The sequence below is a fragment of the Ambystoma mexicanum genome, chromosome 1q (genome assembly GCF_040938575.1).
Source record: "Ambystoma mexicanum isolate Mex_15411 chromosome 1q, UKY_AmexF1_1, whole genome shotgun sequence".
Classification (NCBI taxonomy): Eukaryota; Metazoa; Chordata; class Amphibia; order Caudata; family Ambystomatidae; genus Ambystoma; species Ambystoma mexicanum.
This window is the reverse complement of record NC_090922.1, coordinates 1,107,733,665-1,107,754,522: the sequence shown is the minus strand read 5'-3', so window position 1 is coordinate 1,107,754,522 and position 20,858 is coordinate 1,107,733,665. Positions and strand designations below refer to the sequence as shown.

Sequence of the window (20,858 nt, the reverse complement as noted above, 5' to 3'; positions counted from 1 at the left end):
TAGGGCCTCTCCCTCTTGTAATACTGAATACTCTGAACCCTGTCTGCTTGCCATGAACGTTAAAATTGTAAAGCAAGCTATCAAATTCTAAGCGAGCCACAACGATGAAGGAAAATGCCGTTGCCCATCTGGCGGAACGCAGCATCGGCGATGTCAGTGGCCACCGTGATAGTGTGGTCCAACGCCACCTCGCCTTATTGTAGAATTTCCAAAGCCTCTGACCTCTTGTCTTTGGGGAGGAAGTCCAGGATGGGAGCGATTTTGAACCACAGCTCCCGGTCGTAACTCGCTACGATAGCGAGGGCGGCCTTTATGGTCATCGCCGCTGAGTGGATGACATGTCGTCCCATGGCATACAACTTCTTCCCCTCGCTGTCCGGTGGGGTGGACGCTGCCGAGGAAGAAGCACCCGATGACTACTTCTTGGCCGCTGCTAGACCACTGAGTCCGGCGATGGTTGGGCCTGCAAGCACTTTGGCACAGAGTCCAGGACCCTGTACTTCTTCTCAAGGCGATCTCCCTTTGCCAGGGCCGTAGAAGGGTTCTTCATGAGGGACAGGCCCTCGTCTCAAATTTCATCCAATAGTGGGACCGAAAGGATGGTCTTTCTCTTCGCCTCACAGCGCTGATACAAGAAGCCCTCCTGCTCCTCAGGAGCAAGCTGGAAGAGCTCTGGAGATCATTGCGTGGAACACGCCCATCTCATCTGCCGGGGAGGATCAGGGAGGCAGCGACGGGAGGTCCCCGATCCCACAGTCATCCTCCGTGCCCGAAGTTGCTGCTGTGTCAGGCTCCAGCTCATCTCTCAGAGGGGGAGAGGGTGTTGAAGGATGACAAGGAGGCAAAGGCGGCCTCTTTCTCTTCTTAGCCGGTGGTTCCCCCCCGTCTCCAGAAGTTCGGCCGGCACCAGAGCCACGGGTGGTGCCGTAGGGGGGCAACCAGCATCATCCTCTGAATTTCGGATACCAGAGTGTGCAGAGTACAGAGAATGTCCGACTAGGGGTTTGTAGGGGGTAGCTGAGGCAGAGGGTGTGTAGGAGGCTGGGGCGTCAGGAGAGGGCCAAGGCCCTGGTCGTCCTGGGGCTCTCCGTCGCCTTCCTAGATGGTATCGTAATCATTGTTGCCTTCGTCGTCCCTGTCGCCCTCATCGCAGGGCGCGACTCTGATGTTTCCCTCGTTGTCATTGACCTCCTGGATGATCTGAAGGTAGGTGAGCTCCTCCTTCGAGGTGATATCCGTGCCCTGGAGAACCTCTGCATCTCCCCCCCCCCTTTTCTTTGCGTCCAGAGGGGACGGTCTCTGGGAGATGACAGGCATTTTCTTCTCCGGGGTCTTCTGGATGGGCTGGAACATAGCCTCCCTCCTGGGAGGAAGGGATACTCTAACCTTCGTAAGTGTGCTCTGCGGGTCCGCCTCCGCGGCCTTTCGAAAGGGATGCCACCACTACCTCCTTGGAAGGTTGGGCCTTTGTCGGGTGTACCTGGGCCTTGATGGTCAGGACCGGTCCCTTGTCCTACTTGGCCTTCATAGCCAATCCAGACGACTTGTCCTGTTTGGTCTTCTCCTTAGAGGGCTGGTCGGAGCCTCGGTCCCCTTTTGCTTCCTCCGGCAAGGGCAGGCTGGACATAGATCTCACCTTGGCAGCCTCCGGAGACACCTTGAGTCTGCCCGGATGGTCCAACTTCCTCTTGGACCAATGCAAAACTGTGAATATTGCATTGGTTTTTCTAAGTTGCTCATTGTGTGTTAGAAAAAGCAATGCAATATTCACGGGAAGTCTTAGTTACTTACCTGCAACTGTATTTCTCCAGCATTGGTATCTTTCATAGATTCACATGCTTGAATATTCCCCGTCGTCAGACTGGGAATCCTCGGTGATAAATAATAATAAAAAAAATTTCTTACACATATATATATATATATACATACACACTGCCACCTAGCAGTGCATGTACATAGCCCATTATAGCCTATGAGCCACTTCATTGTGTAGTCCCTCCACCTCACTTTGGTCCTTTATGGCCCCAACCAATGAGGTGGCAGGGCTTAAGCTCCGCCCCCGGCAGCCATCTTCAGATTTTGAACCGTAGAGATTACAGTATGATGGATGCCGAGCATAGGAGCAGCCTCTCAGGGGAGGCGGGCGGGCGCATGTGAATCTATGAAAGATACCAATGCTGGAGAAATACAGTTACAGGTAACTAAGACTTCTCCAGCATTGGATCTTTCATAGATTCAGATGCTTGAATAGAATACCAAGCAGTTAAAACATGCCACCATTATAAACAGATATGCATAATTACAGAAAAACATATTTCTGATCAAACCTTTACCATGCAGCAACACAACGGTTACATACTTCGGGAAAGGAGGCTGGTCCTACCTTATGCAAAGAGATGGCGGAGCACTGCCTGTCCAACTGCAGTTTCTTTGTTGGTATCTTCAGTCAGGCAGTAGTGTTTCGCGAAAGTATGCAGAGTGCTCCACGTGGCGGCTCTGCATATGTCTTTCAAGGCCACCCCTGCGTGGAATGCTGTTGACGCCGCCCTTCCTCTGGTGGAGTGCGCAGACGGCGGTCTAGTTAAAGGGTCGCCTTTCAACTGATGACAGTGGGTGATGCAGGACGATACCCAGCGTGCCAGGATTTGTTTGGATATATGTTGGCCCTTGGTACAGCCAGAGAAGGAAATGAATAGCCGGTTTGAGGAGCGGAACTCCTTGGTTCTTTGCAAGTAAAACTTCAACACCCTAGAAACGTCTAGAGAGTGTAATGTCCTTTCCGCTTCCGAAGCGTGATTCTGGAAGAAGGTTGGTAAAACAATGCACTCAGTGAACGACATCTCCGAAAGTACCTTGGGGAGGAACTTCGGGTGAGGCCTTAAGATGACGCGGTCCTTCTGGAACAAGGTAAACGGAGGTTCCGAAGACAAAGCTTGTAACTCACTGATCCTTCTGGCCGATGTGATGGCTACCAGGAAGGATGTCTTCCAGGACAAGAATTTCATATCGCATCTATGTATGGGCTCGAAGAGAGGTTGCATGAGGGCTGTTAAGACGGTGTTGAGGCTCCAGTCCGGAGCTGGTGTAGGTGTAGGCGGATAAGTACGCATCAGTCCTTTCAGGAAGATCTTGATCGCTGGTAAGGAGAGTAAGGCTTGCGTCTCCGCGGTTACTGTGTAGGCCGCTATGGCTGACAGATGGACCTTGATAGAGGACAGTGAGAGCCCTGATTTAACCAGATGCAACAAGTAAGGCAGAATTTGATCAACCGAGGCCGTGAGAGGATCGATCGCCGAGGTCACGCACCATTTGGAAAACCTGGTCCATTTTCTGGTGTAGGTGAGTTGCGTGGACGGGGCTCTAGCGGCCCTGATATCCCAGCATTCTGATGGGAACTTTAGGTGCATCAGTTTACGTTGCTCAGGAACCATGCTTTGAGGGACAGGCTCCTCGGGTCGTGGTGGAGGACCTTGCGGTTCTGTTGTGTCAGTAGATATTGATGTGCTTTGAGACGAATCAGGGTTTTGCAGGATAGATGTCTCAGCGTCGGGTACCAGACTTGCCGTGCCCAATCTGGTGCAATAAGAATCAAGGAACAATTCTGTTCTTTCACCCTGCGAAGTACCCCCGACATGAGGGGAATGGGTGGGAAGGCATAGAGGAGCTTCCCCGACCAATCCACTGAGAACGCGTCTCCCAGCGATTGGTGCTCGGGGTATCTTGACGCAAATATCTTGCATTTTTTGTTGTTCCTGGTGGCAAAAAGGGCGATCTGCGGATGGCCCCATAAGGCAAATATCCGTCGGGTTTCTCTGTCGTCCAACTCCCACTCGTGTGACGCTGTGTATTCTCTGCTTAATCTGTCCGCTAGGACATTGTCCACTCCCGGAAGGTGCTCTGCCCTGATCTGTATCCCGTAGCGCAAGGCCCATGCCCATAGCTGTTGGGCTTCTTGCGACAGAATCTGAGACCTCGTGCCTCCCTGCTTGTTTGTATAGTGCATGGAGGTCATGTTGTCTGTCTGGACTGTAAGAACTTGACCAGCTATAACCGGTAGGAAGGCTTTCAGCGCCAACCTTACGGCCCTGAGCTCCAACACGTTGATGTGGAGCTGGGACTCTTGTGCCGACCAAGATCCCTTGGTTTGGAGGTCCGCAAGATGAGCGCCCCAGCCTGATAAGGAAGCGTCCGTCCGCAGCAGGAGGGTCGATGTCGGTGCTTGAAACGGCATTCCCTGTAGAAGATTCCTCGGAGCGTTCCACCATCGAAGGGCCTTGTGCAACGTCGATGGAATCTGGACAGTGTCTCCCCAGCATCCGAAAGCTTGTTTCCATTGGTGGTCCAGTGCTTCCTGAACCGGCCTCATGCGAAGCCTGCAGTTCGGTATGAGGAATATGCATGATGACATCATGCCCAATAGGGATTTGTAAGAGCGTACAGATGTTGTCTCTTTCTGTAGGAAGTTCGAAGTTAAGCGTAGAATCGCTGCTATTCTCTGTGGATGGTCTCACTCTGGGAATGCTGGAGTCGAGCTCGGCTCCCAGGAAGAGAGCTACCTTGCTGGGAACGAGGCAGGACTTCGTCTGGTTGATGGAGAAACCTAACTCTTTTAGGAGGTTGACCGTCCTCGACACTGCCGAACAAGCCTTTGCAGCTGAACTTGCCTTTATCAGCCAATCGTCCAGGTATGGAAAAACGTCCGTTCCTGCTCTCCTGAGACTTGCCGCTACCGGTGCCAGGCATTTCGTGAAAACTCTTGGCGCCGATTTTAGACCGAACGGAAGCACTTGAAACTGAAAGTGGAGCCCTCCCACTGTGAACCTGAGGAACTGCCTGTGTGCTGGATGGATCGGAATGTGGAAGTATGCATCCTCCAAGTCTAAAGTGGCCAAGAAGTCGTGCTTGTTTAACCAAGGTAGCACCCCTTGTAGAGCTACCATCTTGAAAGTTATGCGCTTGATGAACTTGTTGAGAGCCCTCAGGTCCAAGATGGGCCTCCATTGACCGTTTTTCTTTCTGACGAGGAAGAATCGGGAGTAGAAACCCTTTTCCCCTCTGAGAATAGGGTACTGGTTCTACTGCTGCCTTCTGGAGCAGTTTTTTCACTTCGGACATGACCTGTTTTAGCATATGCACTCTGCGGGGAGTTGGAGGCAGGGAAGGAGGTTGGTCCAGAAATTCCAAGGTGTGACCCTTTCGGATCACCTGTAACACCCATTTGTCCGATGTAATTGACCGCCAGCGCTGGAAAAACTGGCTCACCCTTTCCCCCACCGGGGCGTGGCGAAGGGGGGGGGGGGGATTGGTCGTCAGTTCTGCTTGCCTTGCGACTTCCCTTGGGCGGAGCCACGTCTGCCTCTATGGGCGTATCTGTTGGATGACTGATATTTATTGCCTTGGTACGTGCCGCCTTGTGCTTTTTGACCATAGGAGGAACGACTGTATCCCCTGAACTTGGAAGACGAACCTCTAAAGGGACGAAAAGACTGATGGTCCTTACTTTTGTCCTTTAAAGAACTGATGGCTCTGGCTGTGTCAGTGTCTGTCTTGATTGCCTTCAAATGGTCGTCTATCTTTTTCCCAAAGAGGTCTTGGCCATCAAATGGCATGTCTAGTATCTGCGCCTGAACTTCAGGTCTAAAGTTAGTAGCCTTCATCCAGGCCTGCCTTCTGAGCACTGTGCCGTGCGCCATCTGCCTGAAGCCTGATTCGGCCACATCAACTGCTGCGTCGATCATGTGATCCGATGTTGCTTCACCATCCGCGATTATGGATTTTGCCTCCTCCTGGAGCTCCGGTGGTAATTGTTTCGCCAAGTTAGACATGCGGAGCCAAAGCTCGCGATCGAATCTTGAGGTCATGGCCAGTGCATTACCCGCTCTGATTGTAAGTGATGCAGAAGATGATACTTTCCTGCCCATGGCTTCCAATTTACGTCCGTCCTTATCCGGTGGGGCCGACAACGGTGAGGAGGGGTTGGCAAGTTTCTTTCTGGCCGCCACTGTAATAACTGAGTCCGGTTTCGTATGACCCCTTAAACAAAGCGGTGCTGAATCCGGAGCTTTATATTTCTTTTCTGGCCTGGACACCAATGCCGGAGTCGATAAGGGCGTAGATAGGATCTTGGATCCGGAATCCCAGATGGTATCGAGGAGGGGAATTGTGGTCACTGTCCTCCTTCGTTTCTCCCTGTGCTCATAGAGCACTGATTGCCTTTCCTCTGAAGAAACCTGAATTTTAAACAGTTCTGCGGCTTTACCTATTATGGTGTGGAAAGAGACGAGATCATCCGGTGGTGAGGCCTTGCCCGGCGAGTCTCTCCTCCTGGGCTTCTCGACGACGTAGTCATCCCAATTACTGGGTGTCAAGTCCGGTGGGGGGGTCTGTACTTCCGCTCTCTATATGGTAGAGGAGAGGCACAGAGGACCCCAGCCAAGATTCTCGATTGTGGTAGCAATGGACGAGCAATCAAGGCCTAGCTTCTCAGGAGGTGATGCAGGCTGGTTCTTAAGTACAGTGTATCCCCAAGCCCCCACAAAGGAATGTCCACACACTGTATTACTGAAAACACAGTCTTTATATAATTAATATTCAAGGGTTATGTACACTTATCACAACAACGCACTTTGTGCTCAGGAAAACCAATAATGATAAATATCTACAATTCTAAAGTGGTACCACTAATATTAGACCTCATAACAGTGCATTCACAATACTGTAGCAATGGCACGCGGATCAATAAGAAGGAAACCAGCAATAGAGAGAGGAGAGATACCAGAGGGTTGAAACAATAGGCAGAAGACTGGCCCTTGCTACTGGACACAGTTCTGTGTGGAGATCCCCCCACCTGGGCAACCTGTAAAATAAAGAGATTTAACACAAGCCCAGTCCATATATTGTTCAACAGTCTTATTCTCTCCTACAATGTTTTTACCCCCCCAATGTACCTGGTGGAGTCGAGTTCTTCGAAGAGGCGTCGACAGATCCTTCTTGAATGACCCCCTTTAAAGCAGGAGTCACGGATCGTCGAGAGGCGTCGAGAAACGTCGAAGACCTCGGGGTTCGGCGACGGGGAATCGACGGCCCTTCTTGAATGCCTTCCCTTTCAAGCGGGAGGCACGGGGCGTCGAACGTCCGTCGACAAACGAGGTAGAACGATGTCGAAGAGGCGGCAGCTTCGTCCGAGCGGTGCTCGTCGGCGTCGGGGCGTCGGCGTCCTGCAAGGCGGAGGTGTGCGGGGCACCTCGATGACAATAGTTCTGGACCGCAAAGATTGTAGAGACGGGAGCCCAGCAAGGGCGTCGAGTCGCTCGAGTCTTTGGGGTCGTGAGGTGGCGGGAAACCCACCGGCGGATTCTCCTCGGCGCGTTGGTCGTCCTCGACTTTCTCCGGCAGGACAAAAGCGGTCGACGGTGCGGACGAGGGAGTCCTTCGAGTCAAATGTTCTTAGGCAAGGAGCGGACGGCTCCGGTCGTCGGCGGCTCGGCGTCAAGTGGTTCCCACGGCTGGGCAACACAACTTCGACGGGCCTCCAGCGGTTGCACAGACCTGCGAACCCTGGTCGACGGCAATGGACTTCGACAGCGTCGATGTCCGGGTGCTTTACTTCGGTCTCCTCGGCAGTCCCCTTCTCCGGTCGGCAGCCTTTCGATGGTCTGGCGTCCAGGGAGCTTCGGCGAAGATTCAGCGGTGCTCGATGGTCCCTCGGAGCACGGGAAGAGGGCGCCTAGCCAGGTCCTCTCTCGGGTCAGTCCTCGACGATTTCGACAACCTTCAGTTCCGTCGAAGCAAATGCCACAGCAAGTCTTCTTCTTCCAGCTGGACGTCGAGGATCAGCAAATCCAGTTACTCTTGAGTGGAGACTCAGCTTCTGAATGCTTCTGAACAATTTCCAGTGGTGAGAGGTCCCCAGATATACTATTCTGTCTCTCATCCACACTGCTGGCACACACACAGCAGCCAATCACACAGAAGGGCATTCATGCAGTCAGTCAGCCAATCAGGCACACAGTGCATTCAGGCCACACTCCTCCCTTTCAGACACTCACAACAAGGAATGTGGATTGGGACAAGTACCCAGCCATTCAACACTACACACTGCATTCAGGCCAGTTTCGGGCAGGGCTGTCTCAGTCTTTGTCTCTCATGCCAGAAACCAGACAACCACAACAAGGAGTGTATATTGGTCACACACTCCATTCACCCAGGTCCCACCCACAGGAGGTACCCATAACATACAGTCACTGGGAAGGCTCCAGTCAGTCTAGCTGGGCCTTCACAACAACACCATATATGGAACTTCCACCCAACAGCCAGCCAGGGGGAAGGGACAGAGCCAGGGCTTCCCAGGACTTTGGGAAAAACAAGACAACAGGCAATAGAAAGCAAGAGGCCACAGGGGCCATCTTGTTTCTATCAGGAATCAACTGATCCCAATGGCAGGGCCTGGGTATCCCAAAATGGAGGACACCCAGAGCACCTGTCAAGTTTAGCATGGAGCTGCCACCAGCCCATACCCTGCTCTGTGGGCCACCCACAGGTGCCCAAAAACATACACTAGGGGCACAGGGTTGTACCCCTACCCATGGGTGCCATAAGGGTATCCCATGGGTCTGTTCACCAAACCAAAAGAGAGCTGCACTGCCAGGAGTCCCTCATGGACTCCTGGGCAGAAAACATGACAGAACACACGGTAAAAACAGAAAAAGGACAAGGATTCAGAGGCCCTGTCCCTCAGATGCATTTCCGGCATCACACTGGGTGCGTCTGGCTCCTGAGTAATTTCTCCTTCTGGTTCTGAAAATTCACCAAAAGGATCCTCCTGCCAGTCTGATACCGAGATGGTGGACGGTACCATGGTGGGATCTATGTCCGGAGATCGCGGTCTGTGCGATGACTCCGGTGACGGGACTCTTGTAGGTGAAGCACTGTGGGTGCTGCTCCTCGGTCTTCGAGCAGGTGATCTCATCCGTTTTTGCGGTCTACTCCTGTAAGGAGAGCAACCCGATGTGCCTGGAATCGGGGATGACTCTCTAGGAATGGGATTAATCGGAATTTGCTTCTCCTTTTGCCGTTTGTAAAATTCTTCTACAATCCTCTGCACGGATAACATGAGCACCGGGTCATGAGGATATTCGGATTCTCCCGTGGACGGGTGCCAAGGAGGGCTGTATTGTTTCGGTAAGGGACCGATGGACTCTTCCACCACTTCCGCATCGGAGAATTCTTCCTGAAGAATTATATCCGGAAGTTCTGCCATGTGCCCCAAAGGTGAAAATTGCTGCACCAGAGGTTCAGTTACAGTATTTTTCTCAATGATATTGCTTGTAATGACAGGAGCTTCAAGAGTGAGAGGCAGTAATTCCTCTGTAACTGCCGAAATTTGCGGTGCCTCTGAAGGCGTTATGGATGATGTTATCCTCGTCGACTGAGATTTTCCCGTCGACGAGGGCTTCACCGCCGACTGAGATTTTCCCGTCGACGACTGAGATTGTCCCGTCGACGAAGGCTTCGTTGCCGACTGAGATTTTCCCGTCGACGACTGAGATTTTCCCGTCGACGAGGGATTCGTCGTCGACGACTGACATTTCCCCGTCGACGAGGGCTTCGTTGACGAATGTGGAGTGTGTTCCGTGGACGACTGCGTCATGGACGAATGCTTCGTGGACGAGTGGTGTTTCTTGCTCGTCGACGATTGCTTCGCGGTCGACATGTCCGATGACGATGATCTAACGGTCGACGATGTCTTAAACGTCGTCGTCGATGCTGGTTTCGTCGACGGTATGGCCGATGACGGGCCTTTACCTTTCCCTTCATTCGTGGACGGTTTACCCGCCGACGACTGCCCCCCCCCCCCCCCTTTTTGCAAACTCCTCCTTACCTCTGGAGGCAGATTTTGCTGACTTTTTCTGGCTTGACAGGTCAGCTGGAGGGAGAAAGGGTATCAATTCCAGCTTCCTCTTTTTGGATTTGGGAGAGGAACTCCTTTCCACTGAAGAGGCCCTTCTCTTTGAAGTTTGCCTCTCAGATGGAGTGCTGGATTGGACAGGAGCTGTTCTGACAGACTCTTCATCCGAAGATTGATCCCTGGATTCCAGGTATGAAAGGAGTCTTCTATGCCTGTCATGAAGGGTCTTGGTGGAAAAAGTTTTACAAATCTCGCATTTTTTAATGTCATGTGGGTACAGACAATAAATGCAATGCTCGTGGGGGTCCTTGTAGTAAACCAATTTCTTCTTGCACCTCGTGCAGTCCCTGAACAGGGAAGGCTTCCTGACAGCCTGAGGTGCCTCCATTTCTGAAGAGAAGTTCAGTCGGCGATTTTGAGAGGAAAACAACAAGTTTTGCCACCAAGGTTAATTGGAAAGAAAGCCCCTAAGAAGGGTAACAAGATGGAATATATTTTACAAATATATTCCACACAAAAGTAGAAAGAATTTGAAAAAGCTCAGAGAGCTTGAGGATTCCCTGTGTCTGATAGACTGCGGTGAAGAAAAAAAAAAAAAAAAAATTATTATTATTATTATTTAATTTATCACCGAGGATTCCCAGTCTGACGACGGGGAATATTCAAGCATCTGAATCTATGAAAGATCCAATGCTGGAGAAGTAGATAACTTTTGTACTACTTTTAGAATATCAGTATGCAATTCAAAACTAAGTAACACTTTTGCAATAACTTTTCAGAATATCTGGTAAAACTTATTTTCACAAATAATTTTCAATTATTGTCAATGTTACTCATTGTGTGTTATACTTAACTGTTACCTTAGTGTATATGTAAAACAAACCATTATTTTTTATATAATTTTAGCGTGTCCGTGTTTCTTGGGCCTGTGTGTATACTGGAAGTTCTTTGTACCACCTACAGCCCTTTCGCCCTCCTAAAATAAGCCTGGCTGTTCAGCCACTGCTACCAACATACATGTGTGGTACAGGCCAGTACTATGAATTGGAGCCCTGTGTCCCAAATTTGAGTCATCTAAGTCCTACCATAGGTCGACTTTTGGTAAAACTCTAGCAATTTTATATACACTAATGCTGTATAAGTAAGTTAATTAAGTACTATTCACACAGTAAGAGCACAGTAGAATAAAAAGTAGCACACTTTAAAGCAAATGAAAAGCAACACAAAGTGACAAACTACTGATAACTCAGCAATTCTAGATCAACTCTTATGCTTCAGTTAACCCCTGCTTAATCAATCTTACTAAGTTCATCCCTATATTAGTTGATTCTCACAAAGTCAAAAGGGGTGTGGGAGGCTATGGCAATGGGTTCAATTGACCAAGAGCCGAGGAGGAAAGAAGCAGGTAAGCAGCAGTATGAGCATAGTCTATTAAGGGTTCTTCAGGTTTGCAGGTTAGTAACAATTTATCAACTTAGGGGCCCAATGGTTGGTACTTCCCCAATGGGACTAACGTTGCCCTAGAGGGGAGCGCCAGTAACAGATTAACTGCAGCCCTCCAAGAAGAACGCAGAGAAACCAAGGTTAGGCCCACCAGTCCATGGGAGGAAGTAGTCTTCATGAGATCTTCCCCTGTCGTTCGCAATTCAGGGTAGTGTCTGCAGCGGTCAATCAACGGCTCTGGCGGTCGCTTGTAAGCTGCTGGGATGTCCTTCAACGAATTCCTCTTCAGTCCAGCGGTAGACTGAGGATCAGCTCTAGGACCCTCGCCTTTTATGCAAGAAAACTGGTTGAGCCCACAAATCACCAGACAAGCCTTCCATGCAAACCTGGGGTGTAGCTTGCCATGGGGACAGCCAGCCTCTCCGTTCAAACTGGTTCCAGGAAGGCACACTGTAGGACAAAGACCAGGTGAGTTTCAGGTACCTCCCCCACTTCCTGTCAGGCACTCAGAGAGCCATGGCAGGCTTTCCAAGGGAAGTCAGTCAAAGACAGGCAGGTAGAAGAAGGCTAATGTAAGAACAAGACATCGTGAACAGGGCTTAAAAAAGTACAGCCAACATTTTAGGCAAATGGGGACACTAGTGTCCTCCGTTGCAGCAGCGAAGGCAGCCTGAGACAAAAGTCCACCAAAATGCATGTAAAAATGTACAATGCCATTGGCCTATCAGATTAACTTTTAACAGTAACTAAAAGTTAGTGTAACAGTGATAAGAGAATGTTTCCTCTCAGCACTCCACATGCTCATCTTCCAAAATAAAATACAAGGAGGGACAAAAAGGGGTCTTCACTCACCCCTGCCCTGGGAACATGTGTTAAAACAGGTAAAATAAAAAGGAAAGCTCAAGGAGCTTGCAGCTACACTGCACAGAAAATGCTGTGTGCTTGCAATGATATAATGTAAACATTTAAACACCAGAAAACATGGAGGAGAGCATAGCTACATTAGATACTACCTAAAGGAGGTCAAAGGGGTTCCCCAGGTTCGAGTAAAAGAATGAGTGAAAAAAGGTTCCCACTCACTCGGGAGAAGTCCAAAAATCCAATGGCACAGCAAAAATGCTGAGGGACTCTGATTGGGAAGAATTACACTCAAAAAAGAAAATCCACTTAAGGTTTATGAAAGAAAAACAGCAAAATGAAAATCTTTCCTGACAGCATGTTTTTTTAAACTCCTTAATGGGAAAAAAGGAAGAGCTTGGTGGCATGCTCTTGAAGTCCTTAAGGTGCATGGACTGGCAGGTTCGACAAATCTTGGTGTAATGATTCTCAAGGCAATAAAGACACCTTGTGGGGACCAGACACTTACATTTGACTGCCACCATCTGAGCAGGGTTAAGGCATGATGCAGTAAAGTAACAAAGCTAAAGGTACCGGTGTTCCAAGCAGCATATTAAGTGTGTGGTAAAAAGTAACTTGTTACGGCTGGTTCTATATATGCTGGCCCAATGTCCCATGACAGTTTCAGCTGCCAGATACAGGTGCGGTTCGAACGCATCAGAATCGAAAACTCTCTCCTAAAAGCTTACATTCTGTTCACAATCTTCACATTTTTCCTCCAGCTCTCGGTCCTGTGAGCATCACTGGTTGTGGCTTAGGGTCCCCAGCACTGTCCGCAATTGTTTCTGTTCGCAAGGTGACCACCCTGCTCGGGATCGAAACCATGCTAGTCAAGCGACTCTCTCGCAGCGTTCTGGATTTCGAAGTAATAGGCAGTAGCTTTCTAAGTTGACTTAATTAAGATGGAAAGGAAACGCATGTCTTTCACATAGCCAGGAAGAATTCCAGGTCTTCTACACCCTCTGGGTGTAATCCAGAAATACTGCCAACTGTGATGCACCTCTCACAAATTTTCCACATTCCCTGACAGACCATGAAGAAATGAGGTAAGTGGGCAGCACTTAATGCCTTTAACAAGGGGGTTTTCAGGGGACACAATTTGATCCTGTCCCAACAGTGATCCAGCAGGCCCAGGATCCGAAGATTGTTATGGCGGGAACATACCTCAGCTCTCCATTCCAGTTTGTGGTTTTGATGTACTACTTCAGTGAACTGACTGCAGTATGGAAGCCATGCTCTCCATCATAGCTACCCTGTATTCATTTCCTGTGACCCTCTCGAACATTTGGCGGTGGCTTATTCGGGATATTTCAATTTCAATCCGATTTACTGCTCTCGTAGGGCTGTGCATAAGTCTTTCAATGCTGCAAGTATTTTAACCGACATTGCAGGGGCAGAGGAAGAAAAGGGTTGGGGCTTAGGAAGAAAAGGGTTGGGGCCGAGGAAGAAAAGGGTTGGGGCAAGAGGTGGTGACCAGTTCTGTGCACCTGCAGCTGTAGGCTGCATTGTGCTGTTGGCCAGGCTGGTTTGCATGTAGGCATCCATTTTGGGTTGCTTATGGCTCCAACTGTTCCTCATCCAGTCAGGGCCGGTCAGACCCTCGCTCCTATTTATGACATTTAAGATTTCACAATTTCAAACATTCGCTGGGTCCCTACTCTTCCCAGCCCTTAAGCTCCAAAAGAGGAGAGGGTGGACAGGGGGGGTGGGTTGGGTAAACCTTCATCATGCGCTCTCAGTGGGACAGCTGGGTATCTTTTCCTCCAATTATCTTGTAGCTCACTGGGTGCCATTTTAGGTGGGGATGCCAGCGGGTCTCGGAAGGTGGGAAGCCTTCTGCCTTTTGGATCTGGTGCAGGGTTGAATCCATTATCTGGCATCAAGATCGATTTAATCAGACCCGCAGCAGGTTTATGAGCAGACAACTATGAAAATAGTTTACATTCAATAGTGGTTGGCCATGCCCCACAAACGTCCTGAACGCAAATTTTCATACAGTCAAATACCAATTCTCAAACACAGAAGCTTTGATCAATTCAGTGTTTCGAAAACAAAATTATGCAAAATACCACTCCATTTTGCTTCATGATGATCGCAACCTGACTCAGAGTTTGGAACCCTTGCCCATGCACTTTCAGAATTGCAAGGGCTCAGTATAATTAAGCCTTCAAGTGAGTGCAGCGACTACAGCAGAATGCAATACTGCACGATTCCAAGTAATCCCAGCTTAAGAAACACATGAAAAAAGGCAGAGGGGGATACCCAGGATGACACTTTGGTCCAGTGGTGACAGGATCAGCAGTCAGCAACAATTATTTAAAGCAGAACACAGACTGTTATATTGCAAACTCCTTTACAGTGGTTACTGTTTCAAACATGTACAATTACCTCCCATAAGTGGACAGTCGCAAAGAAATTGACCTTTCCAGTATCACATGATCAGGGCTCGAAATTAAGATTTGATGAGTAGGAGCTAAAACCAGCTCCTGGGTGCTGGACATCATCCAGTAGGCAAAAGCTACCACTAAGGAACCAAGAGAGAGTACCAAGCGCAAGGCAAATCTATCTTCGACAGGAGATCCACACTTACTTTTTGCCCATTACATACGATCCATTATACTTAAATGTGTAATAGATGGGTCCTCATTTGCCTTTAATAACATTCTCAAATATTCATAATGTCACATAGGCATTCTTGTAAGGCACCAGTTGAACCTAGGGAGCCAAAGGTAGCTCCTGGTAGCGGTTGGTTTCAAGTTAACCAGGTTCTCCTAAATTAGAAGCAGGACCTAAATAGTTCTCAGCAATTTCTAACCCTGCATGATTAGGTGATTTGAGAAAGCCATGCTTGGAACTCACGTATCCTGATTCCAAACTCCAAATCCCTTGCTATAAGATTTTCACACAAAAAAAAAATTGCTAGAGCAAACTCCACATTAACCCTCAGCACCCAAATATATCTGCATTAGGCGTGTATCTATTCCTCGAGCTACACCTGAATATTTTAGAAGTTTTGGTATGCATGTGCAGAGGTCATGCACTTCCCTTCATTCACAAATCACCTAGTGAGCTGTGGCACAAGTAGCTTCTCACTAGATATTTTGTAGGTTTAACAAGATGTACAAAGTTTACAGTATTCACTGTTTAGACCCATTTCCTTCAGGGTCCTTACAATACTGGCGATCAGATTTTTCAGAGTATCATGAATACAACAACCTAGTAATGGCTCCAATACATTAGGTAGCACAAATGAAATATCACCCAGAAGGATAAGTGATGTAAGGTTTCTAAAGTAGTACCTGGCAATGCTGGGCGAGGTAGCCTCTTTTGTACTGGTAGCACTAGTTGATTCCACATCTGAGGTATTTGTTGACTCAACAGTAACGTCACATGTCCTAAAAAAACACAAATTCGATCAATGACAGGTCAATGGTCAATTCACAAAATGGATCACATACTTTTCCATTTTTTTCTAAATGCTTTATATGTGCAACCACAAATAGAATCGAGCAAATCAGACCAGAACATTGCACATGTGCAAACTAGGCTCAAGACATTGGATTTGCCATTTCTAAACAACAGTCAGGGCAGTGAATACAGAACAGATACTAGATTATCAGTTTTATGCTTGCTGACATTCCTTCGAGCAACCAATGTGTGAGTAGATTTGCTTAAAGATGCATAATATGGTGCTTCATGTAAAGTTTAATCTGGTTGTTCACTAATTAGCGGAATGCCAAACAAGGAGAGTTACTTAGTTGACAGGACTTTGTGCCTAGAGATCACATTTTCTTGGAGATGCAAAATTTAGAAAACTCTTCCAATCACACTTAAGTGACCATCAACTTGTAGCACTTTCAAAGGGTACTAAAGGGCACTTATGTTTCAGCTAATTTATGCTCCATCATGTTGGAGGAATCGACAAAAAGCAAAGCTTACGTCCAAAACTAAAAATAAAATCAAAATGCTTATTTTCCAAGTAATCTTGCTAAGGATTCAAGGTAGGCTGTCGTCAAGTTAATAGGAAATCAATGATTAGCCAGACCCATTTGTTTACACAATATCACAAATGTGGTGTCACATGAGGACTAATGGAACCACCTTACTTTAGCACGTAAAACCGGTGAACCATCAGTTATCTCCTTCTCCCCACAATGAGCCAATCCAAGAACGATGGAGTAGAATTATAATGTATTCCTTCTAAAATCATCAAAAACACAGTACAACACCTGTGACCCATAGGTGGCTCAGAGGGGATGGCCATGAAGTGATCTTTTGCATATCGCTCCTTTGCCTCCATTTTCCAATATGGTCCCCAGTATTGGGTGGTCGTTTAGTCTCCGTAACAGTTTATTTCTTGGTACCCATAGCCACTCTGAGATGGTTGCTGGGGCTAGATAGTGGTCGTCAAATTCAACCCATTGGGGTTCTTTACGATTCTTTAGATGGGGAATAAGGATTCGTAATTAAGGAACAAGTTACTTACCTGTAACTGTTGTTCTCCAGCATGGGTCTGGCATGGATTCACATGCTCATGAATATTCCCCGTCGTCAGGCTGGGAATCCTCGGTAAAGAAAAAACCAGTATCAGTTTCGTTTCTGATCTGTCTTTCGTAGTAATAACCAATCACTGGTCTCTGCGTCATACTGACCACAGCCAATGACTGCCCTCTACCTAAGCACCGCCTCTGGCAGCCATCTTCAGATTTGGAAGCACGTGAAGTGGCAGTATGACCAAGTGAAGAGCCGCAGAGGGGTAGGCGGGAGGGTTCGCATGTGAATCCATGCCAGACCCATGCTGGAGAACAACAGTTACAGGTAAGTAACTTGTTCCTTCTCCAGCATGGGGTCTGGCATGGATTCACATGCTCATGAATAAAGAATACATAGCAGTACACACATGCACAACCATGGGAGGTGGCAAAGGCTCAACATTAAGCATCACATCAACTCAACATTAAGCATCTTACCTCCTCACCAGGCTCACCTCAGGCGAACAGGTTGCGCAGCACTGCTTGGCCGACCCTGGACTCCTCCCTGGAATCCCGGTCGACGCAGTAGAATTTCGTGAAGGTGTGCGTCGACCTCCACGTAGCAGCCCTGCATATGTCCAGCAGGGGCACACCAGATAGGAACGCCGTGGTAGCTGCGATCGCTCTGGTGGAATGGGCTCTCGGACGGCCAGGCAGCGGTCGGTTTGCCAACCGGTGACAGTACATGATACAGCCGGAGAGCCATCTGGAAATGGAAGCCTTCGAGAGAGCCTTCCCCTGATTGACAGGTCCAAAGTTCACAAAGAGTTGTGACGTCTTCCGAAAACACTTCGTGCGGTCTACGTAGAACTTCAGCGCTCTAGCCACATCCAGCGAGTGCAAAGTCCTCTCAGCCGGCGACGAAGGCGACGGGAAGAACACAGGCAACACCAAGGGTTCGTTGAGATGGAAGTCCGACGGCACCTTGGGCATGAAGGAGGGGTGCGTCCTGAGCACTACCCTCGTGTCGTGGAAAGTCAAGTACGGGGCCTTGCAGGAAAGGGCCTGGATCTCTCCCACTCGTCGTGCGGAGGTGATGGCCACAAGAAAAGCTGTTTTCCACGATAGAAACTTCAACGGGGCCGAGTGCAGAGGCTCGAACGGAGGTCCCATGAGCTTGGTCAGCACCACGTTGAGCTCCCACGCCGGGGCCGGAGCCTTCACCGGCGGGAACGATCTGAACAGTCCCTTCATGAACTCCTTCACCAGACGATGAGACCACAAGGACGTCCGCCCCGTGGTTCTGGTGTATCGGGAGATCGCAGCAAGATGAATCTTGATGGACGCGTGTGCCAGACCAGCTTTGGCCAGCGTCAGCAGGTACGGCAGTATTTGGGGAGCCGTAATCCGTAGAGGGTTAATCTTCTGTGCGTGGCACCAGACAGAGAACCTCTTCCATTTGTGTCCGTAGCATTTAAGAGTCGAGGACGCCCTGGCCTTTGCAAGAACCTCTCTGCAATCGGCCGGTATGTCGTATCCTCCAAACTCTAGCGCTGCAGGAGCCAGGCCTGCAAGTTCAGCGACTTCGGGTCGTGGTGGAGGATGGCGCCTCCTTCCCTGGAGAGTAGATCCGCGTCCGCCGGCAGCTTGATCGGCGGGGACGCTGACAAGTCCAGAAGGTCCGGGAACCATATCTGCCTCGGCCACGCAGGTGCGACGAGGATCATCCTGCACCGTGACCTCTTGAGCTGGTTGACGAGCCGGATTAGCAGAGGCAAGGGAGGGAACGCGTAGAGGAACAGGCCCTCCCAGGGGAACGAGAAAGCATCGCCCATGCTCCTCGTCTGGGGAAACCTGCTGGCGAACCTCCGGCACTTGGTGTTCGTCGCCGTCGCGAACAGGTCGATCTGGGGTGTGCCCCACCGTCGGAAGAGGCGATCCACCAGATCCTGCCGTAGTTCCCACTCGTGGCACGAGCGCAGCTCCCTGCTGAGTGAGTCGGCGATGGTGTTTTTTATCCCTGCCAGATGAAACGGCACCAGAAAAATCCCTTGGGCGACGGCCCAATGCCACAGGTCCTGCGCCTCCTTGGACAGCGCTGGGGACCTGGTTCCGCCCTGTTTCCTGATGTAAAACATGGTGGTGGTGTTGTCGGTGAAGATCCTCACCACCTTGCCCTTGAGGGACGGAAGGAAGGACCTGAGGGCCCAAAACACTGCACGGAGCTCCAGGACGTTGATATGCAGGGACTTCTCCGTCGGGAGCCAGAGTCCTCTTGCGTGCAGATTTTCGGTGTGCGCTCCCCACCCTTCCAGGGAGGCATCCGTGGTCACAGTCTCCTGGTGGGCTGGGGTCTGGAAGTCCATGCCCGCCGTCAGATGCGCGCGGGTGCCCCACCACCGTATCGCTCGTCGGAAACTCTCGTCGAGCTTGATCCTTTCCTCGAAGCTGCCCGTCGTCTGGATCCAGCGCGCATCCAGGAATTCTTGCAACGGGCGCATCCGGAGCCTGCACATGGGAATGAGGTAGATGCAGGAAGACATCATCCCGAGGAGGGACTTGATGGACCTCACCTTGGCCGCGTCGGCCACCAACATCCGTTGCACCTTGCCCAAGATGGTCCTGGTCCTCTCCTCCGACGGGGAGGCCAGAAGGGACACTGTCGAGCCTCGCTCCCAGAAACAGTGCGACTTGCGCGGGCACCAGGTGGGATTTGGCGTAGTTCACGGAGAATCCCATGTCCGTGAGGAGTTGGACGGTCCTTGCCGTGTGGACCACGGCGAGCTCCCTCGTCTTGGCGCGGATGAGCCAGTCGTCCAGGTAGGGGTAGACGTGAATCCCCTCGCGGCGCAGCTGCGCCGCCACCGGTGCGAGGCACTTGGTGAATACCCTGGGTGCCGACCGTAGTCCGAAGGGAAGGGCTTTGAACTGGTAATGACGCCCCTGGACCACGAATCTGAGGAATTTTCGGTGCCCCTTTAGGATGGGAATGTGGAAGTAGGCATCCTCCAAATCCAACGACGATAGGAAGTCTCCTTCCTCCAGCTGACCCAGGACGTGCTGGAGGGTGACCATCCGGAACTTCTGCGCCTTGATGAACTTTTTCAGACGTCGCAGGTCTAGGATGGGGCGCCATCCTCCCGTCTTCTTCTTCACGAGGAAGTATCGCGAGTAGACTCCGGAGCCCCGAAGCCTCTTTGGGACGAGTTCGATGGCGCCCTTTCTGAGCATCGCCTTTACCTCCAGGAGAAGTTGAGGGACGTGAAGTTCTTTCCTGGCCACGGGGGGGACGCGCGGGCACCTTCTTTGAAACTCGAGCGCGTGGCCCCGGGCCAGGGCGTCCAGCACCCAACGGTCGGTGGAGATGGACTCCCACACGCCGACGAAGCCCGCCAGCCGGCCTCCCACCGGGGTGCTTCGGTGGGGGCCCGACCCCACGGCCGGTTCAATCCTGCTTGGACGCGGCCTTGCCGCCTTGACCTCCTTGGCGACGACGGCGGGGTCCGCTAGACTTGCCTCGTCCTCTGTAGGCCTCTTGCGACGACGAGCGGGCCGCTTGACGGTAGGAAGCGAAACCGCCGCCGGAACCTTTGGAGGCGCCCTTGCCTCCGCCGCTCCGAAAGGGCGTTCGTCGTTGCTGCAGGACTCCAAGGGCCCTGGCCGTCTCAGTATCCGCCTTGATGGCCTGAAGGGAATCGTCCACTGTCTTCCCAAACAGGTTGTTCCCGTCGAAGGGCATGTCCAGGACTCTGGTCTGGACGTCCTGCCGAAAGTCCGTAGCTTTGAGCCATCCACGACGTCGAAGGCAAACGCCGTTGCCCAGCTGGCGGAACCCAGTGTCGGCGATGTCCGTCGCCACGGTGATGGCGTGGTCCGACGCCACCTCACCTTCCTGCAGGATCTCAAGGGCCTCCCTCTTGTCGTCCGGCAGAAAATCCAGCAGGGGAGCTATCTTGTACCAGAGCTCCCTGTCGTAGCGGGCCACGATAGCCAAGGCGTTGGCCGCTTTAATCGTCGTCGCTGCCGACGAGATGACTACGTCCCATAGCATCCAATTTCTTTCCCTCGCCGTCCGGCGGGGAAGTCGATGTGGAGGCCGCACCCCCCCCCGCTTTCTTCCTGGCTGCCGCGGAGACGAC

General features: G+C 50.7%; 1 protein-coding gene across 14 annotated transcripts in view; it reads right to left on the bottom strand.

Annotated features, from left to right (window-relative positions):
- Positions 1-20,858, bottom strand: part of MTF2 (metal response element binding transcription factor 2) — a 1,089,527-nt gene that overhangs the window by 83,487 nt on the left and 985,182 nt on the right. For all 14 annotated transcript variants that reach the window (XM_069641820.1, XM_069641817.1, XM_069641821.1 and 11 more), the window contains one exon: positions 15,547-15,642. In XM_069641820.1, coding sequence (XP_069497921.1) covers positions 15,547-15,642 — 96 coding nt within the window. The remainder of the gene's footprint in view (positions 1-15,546; positions 15,643-20,858) is intronic.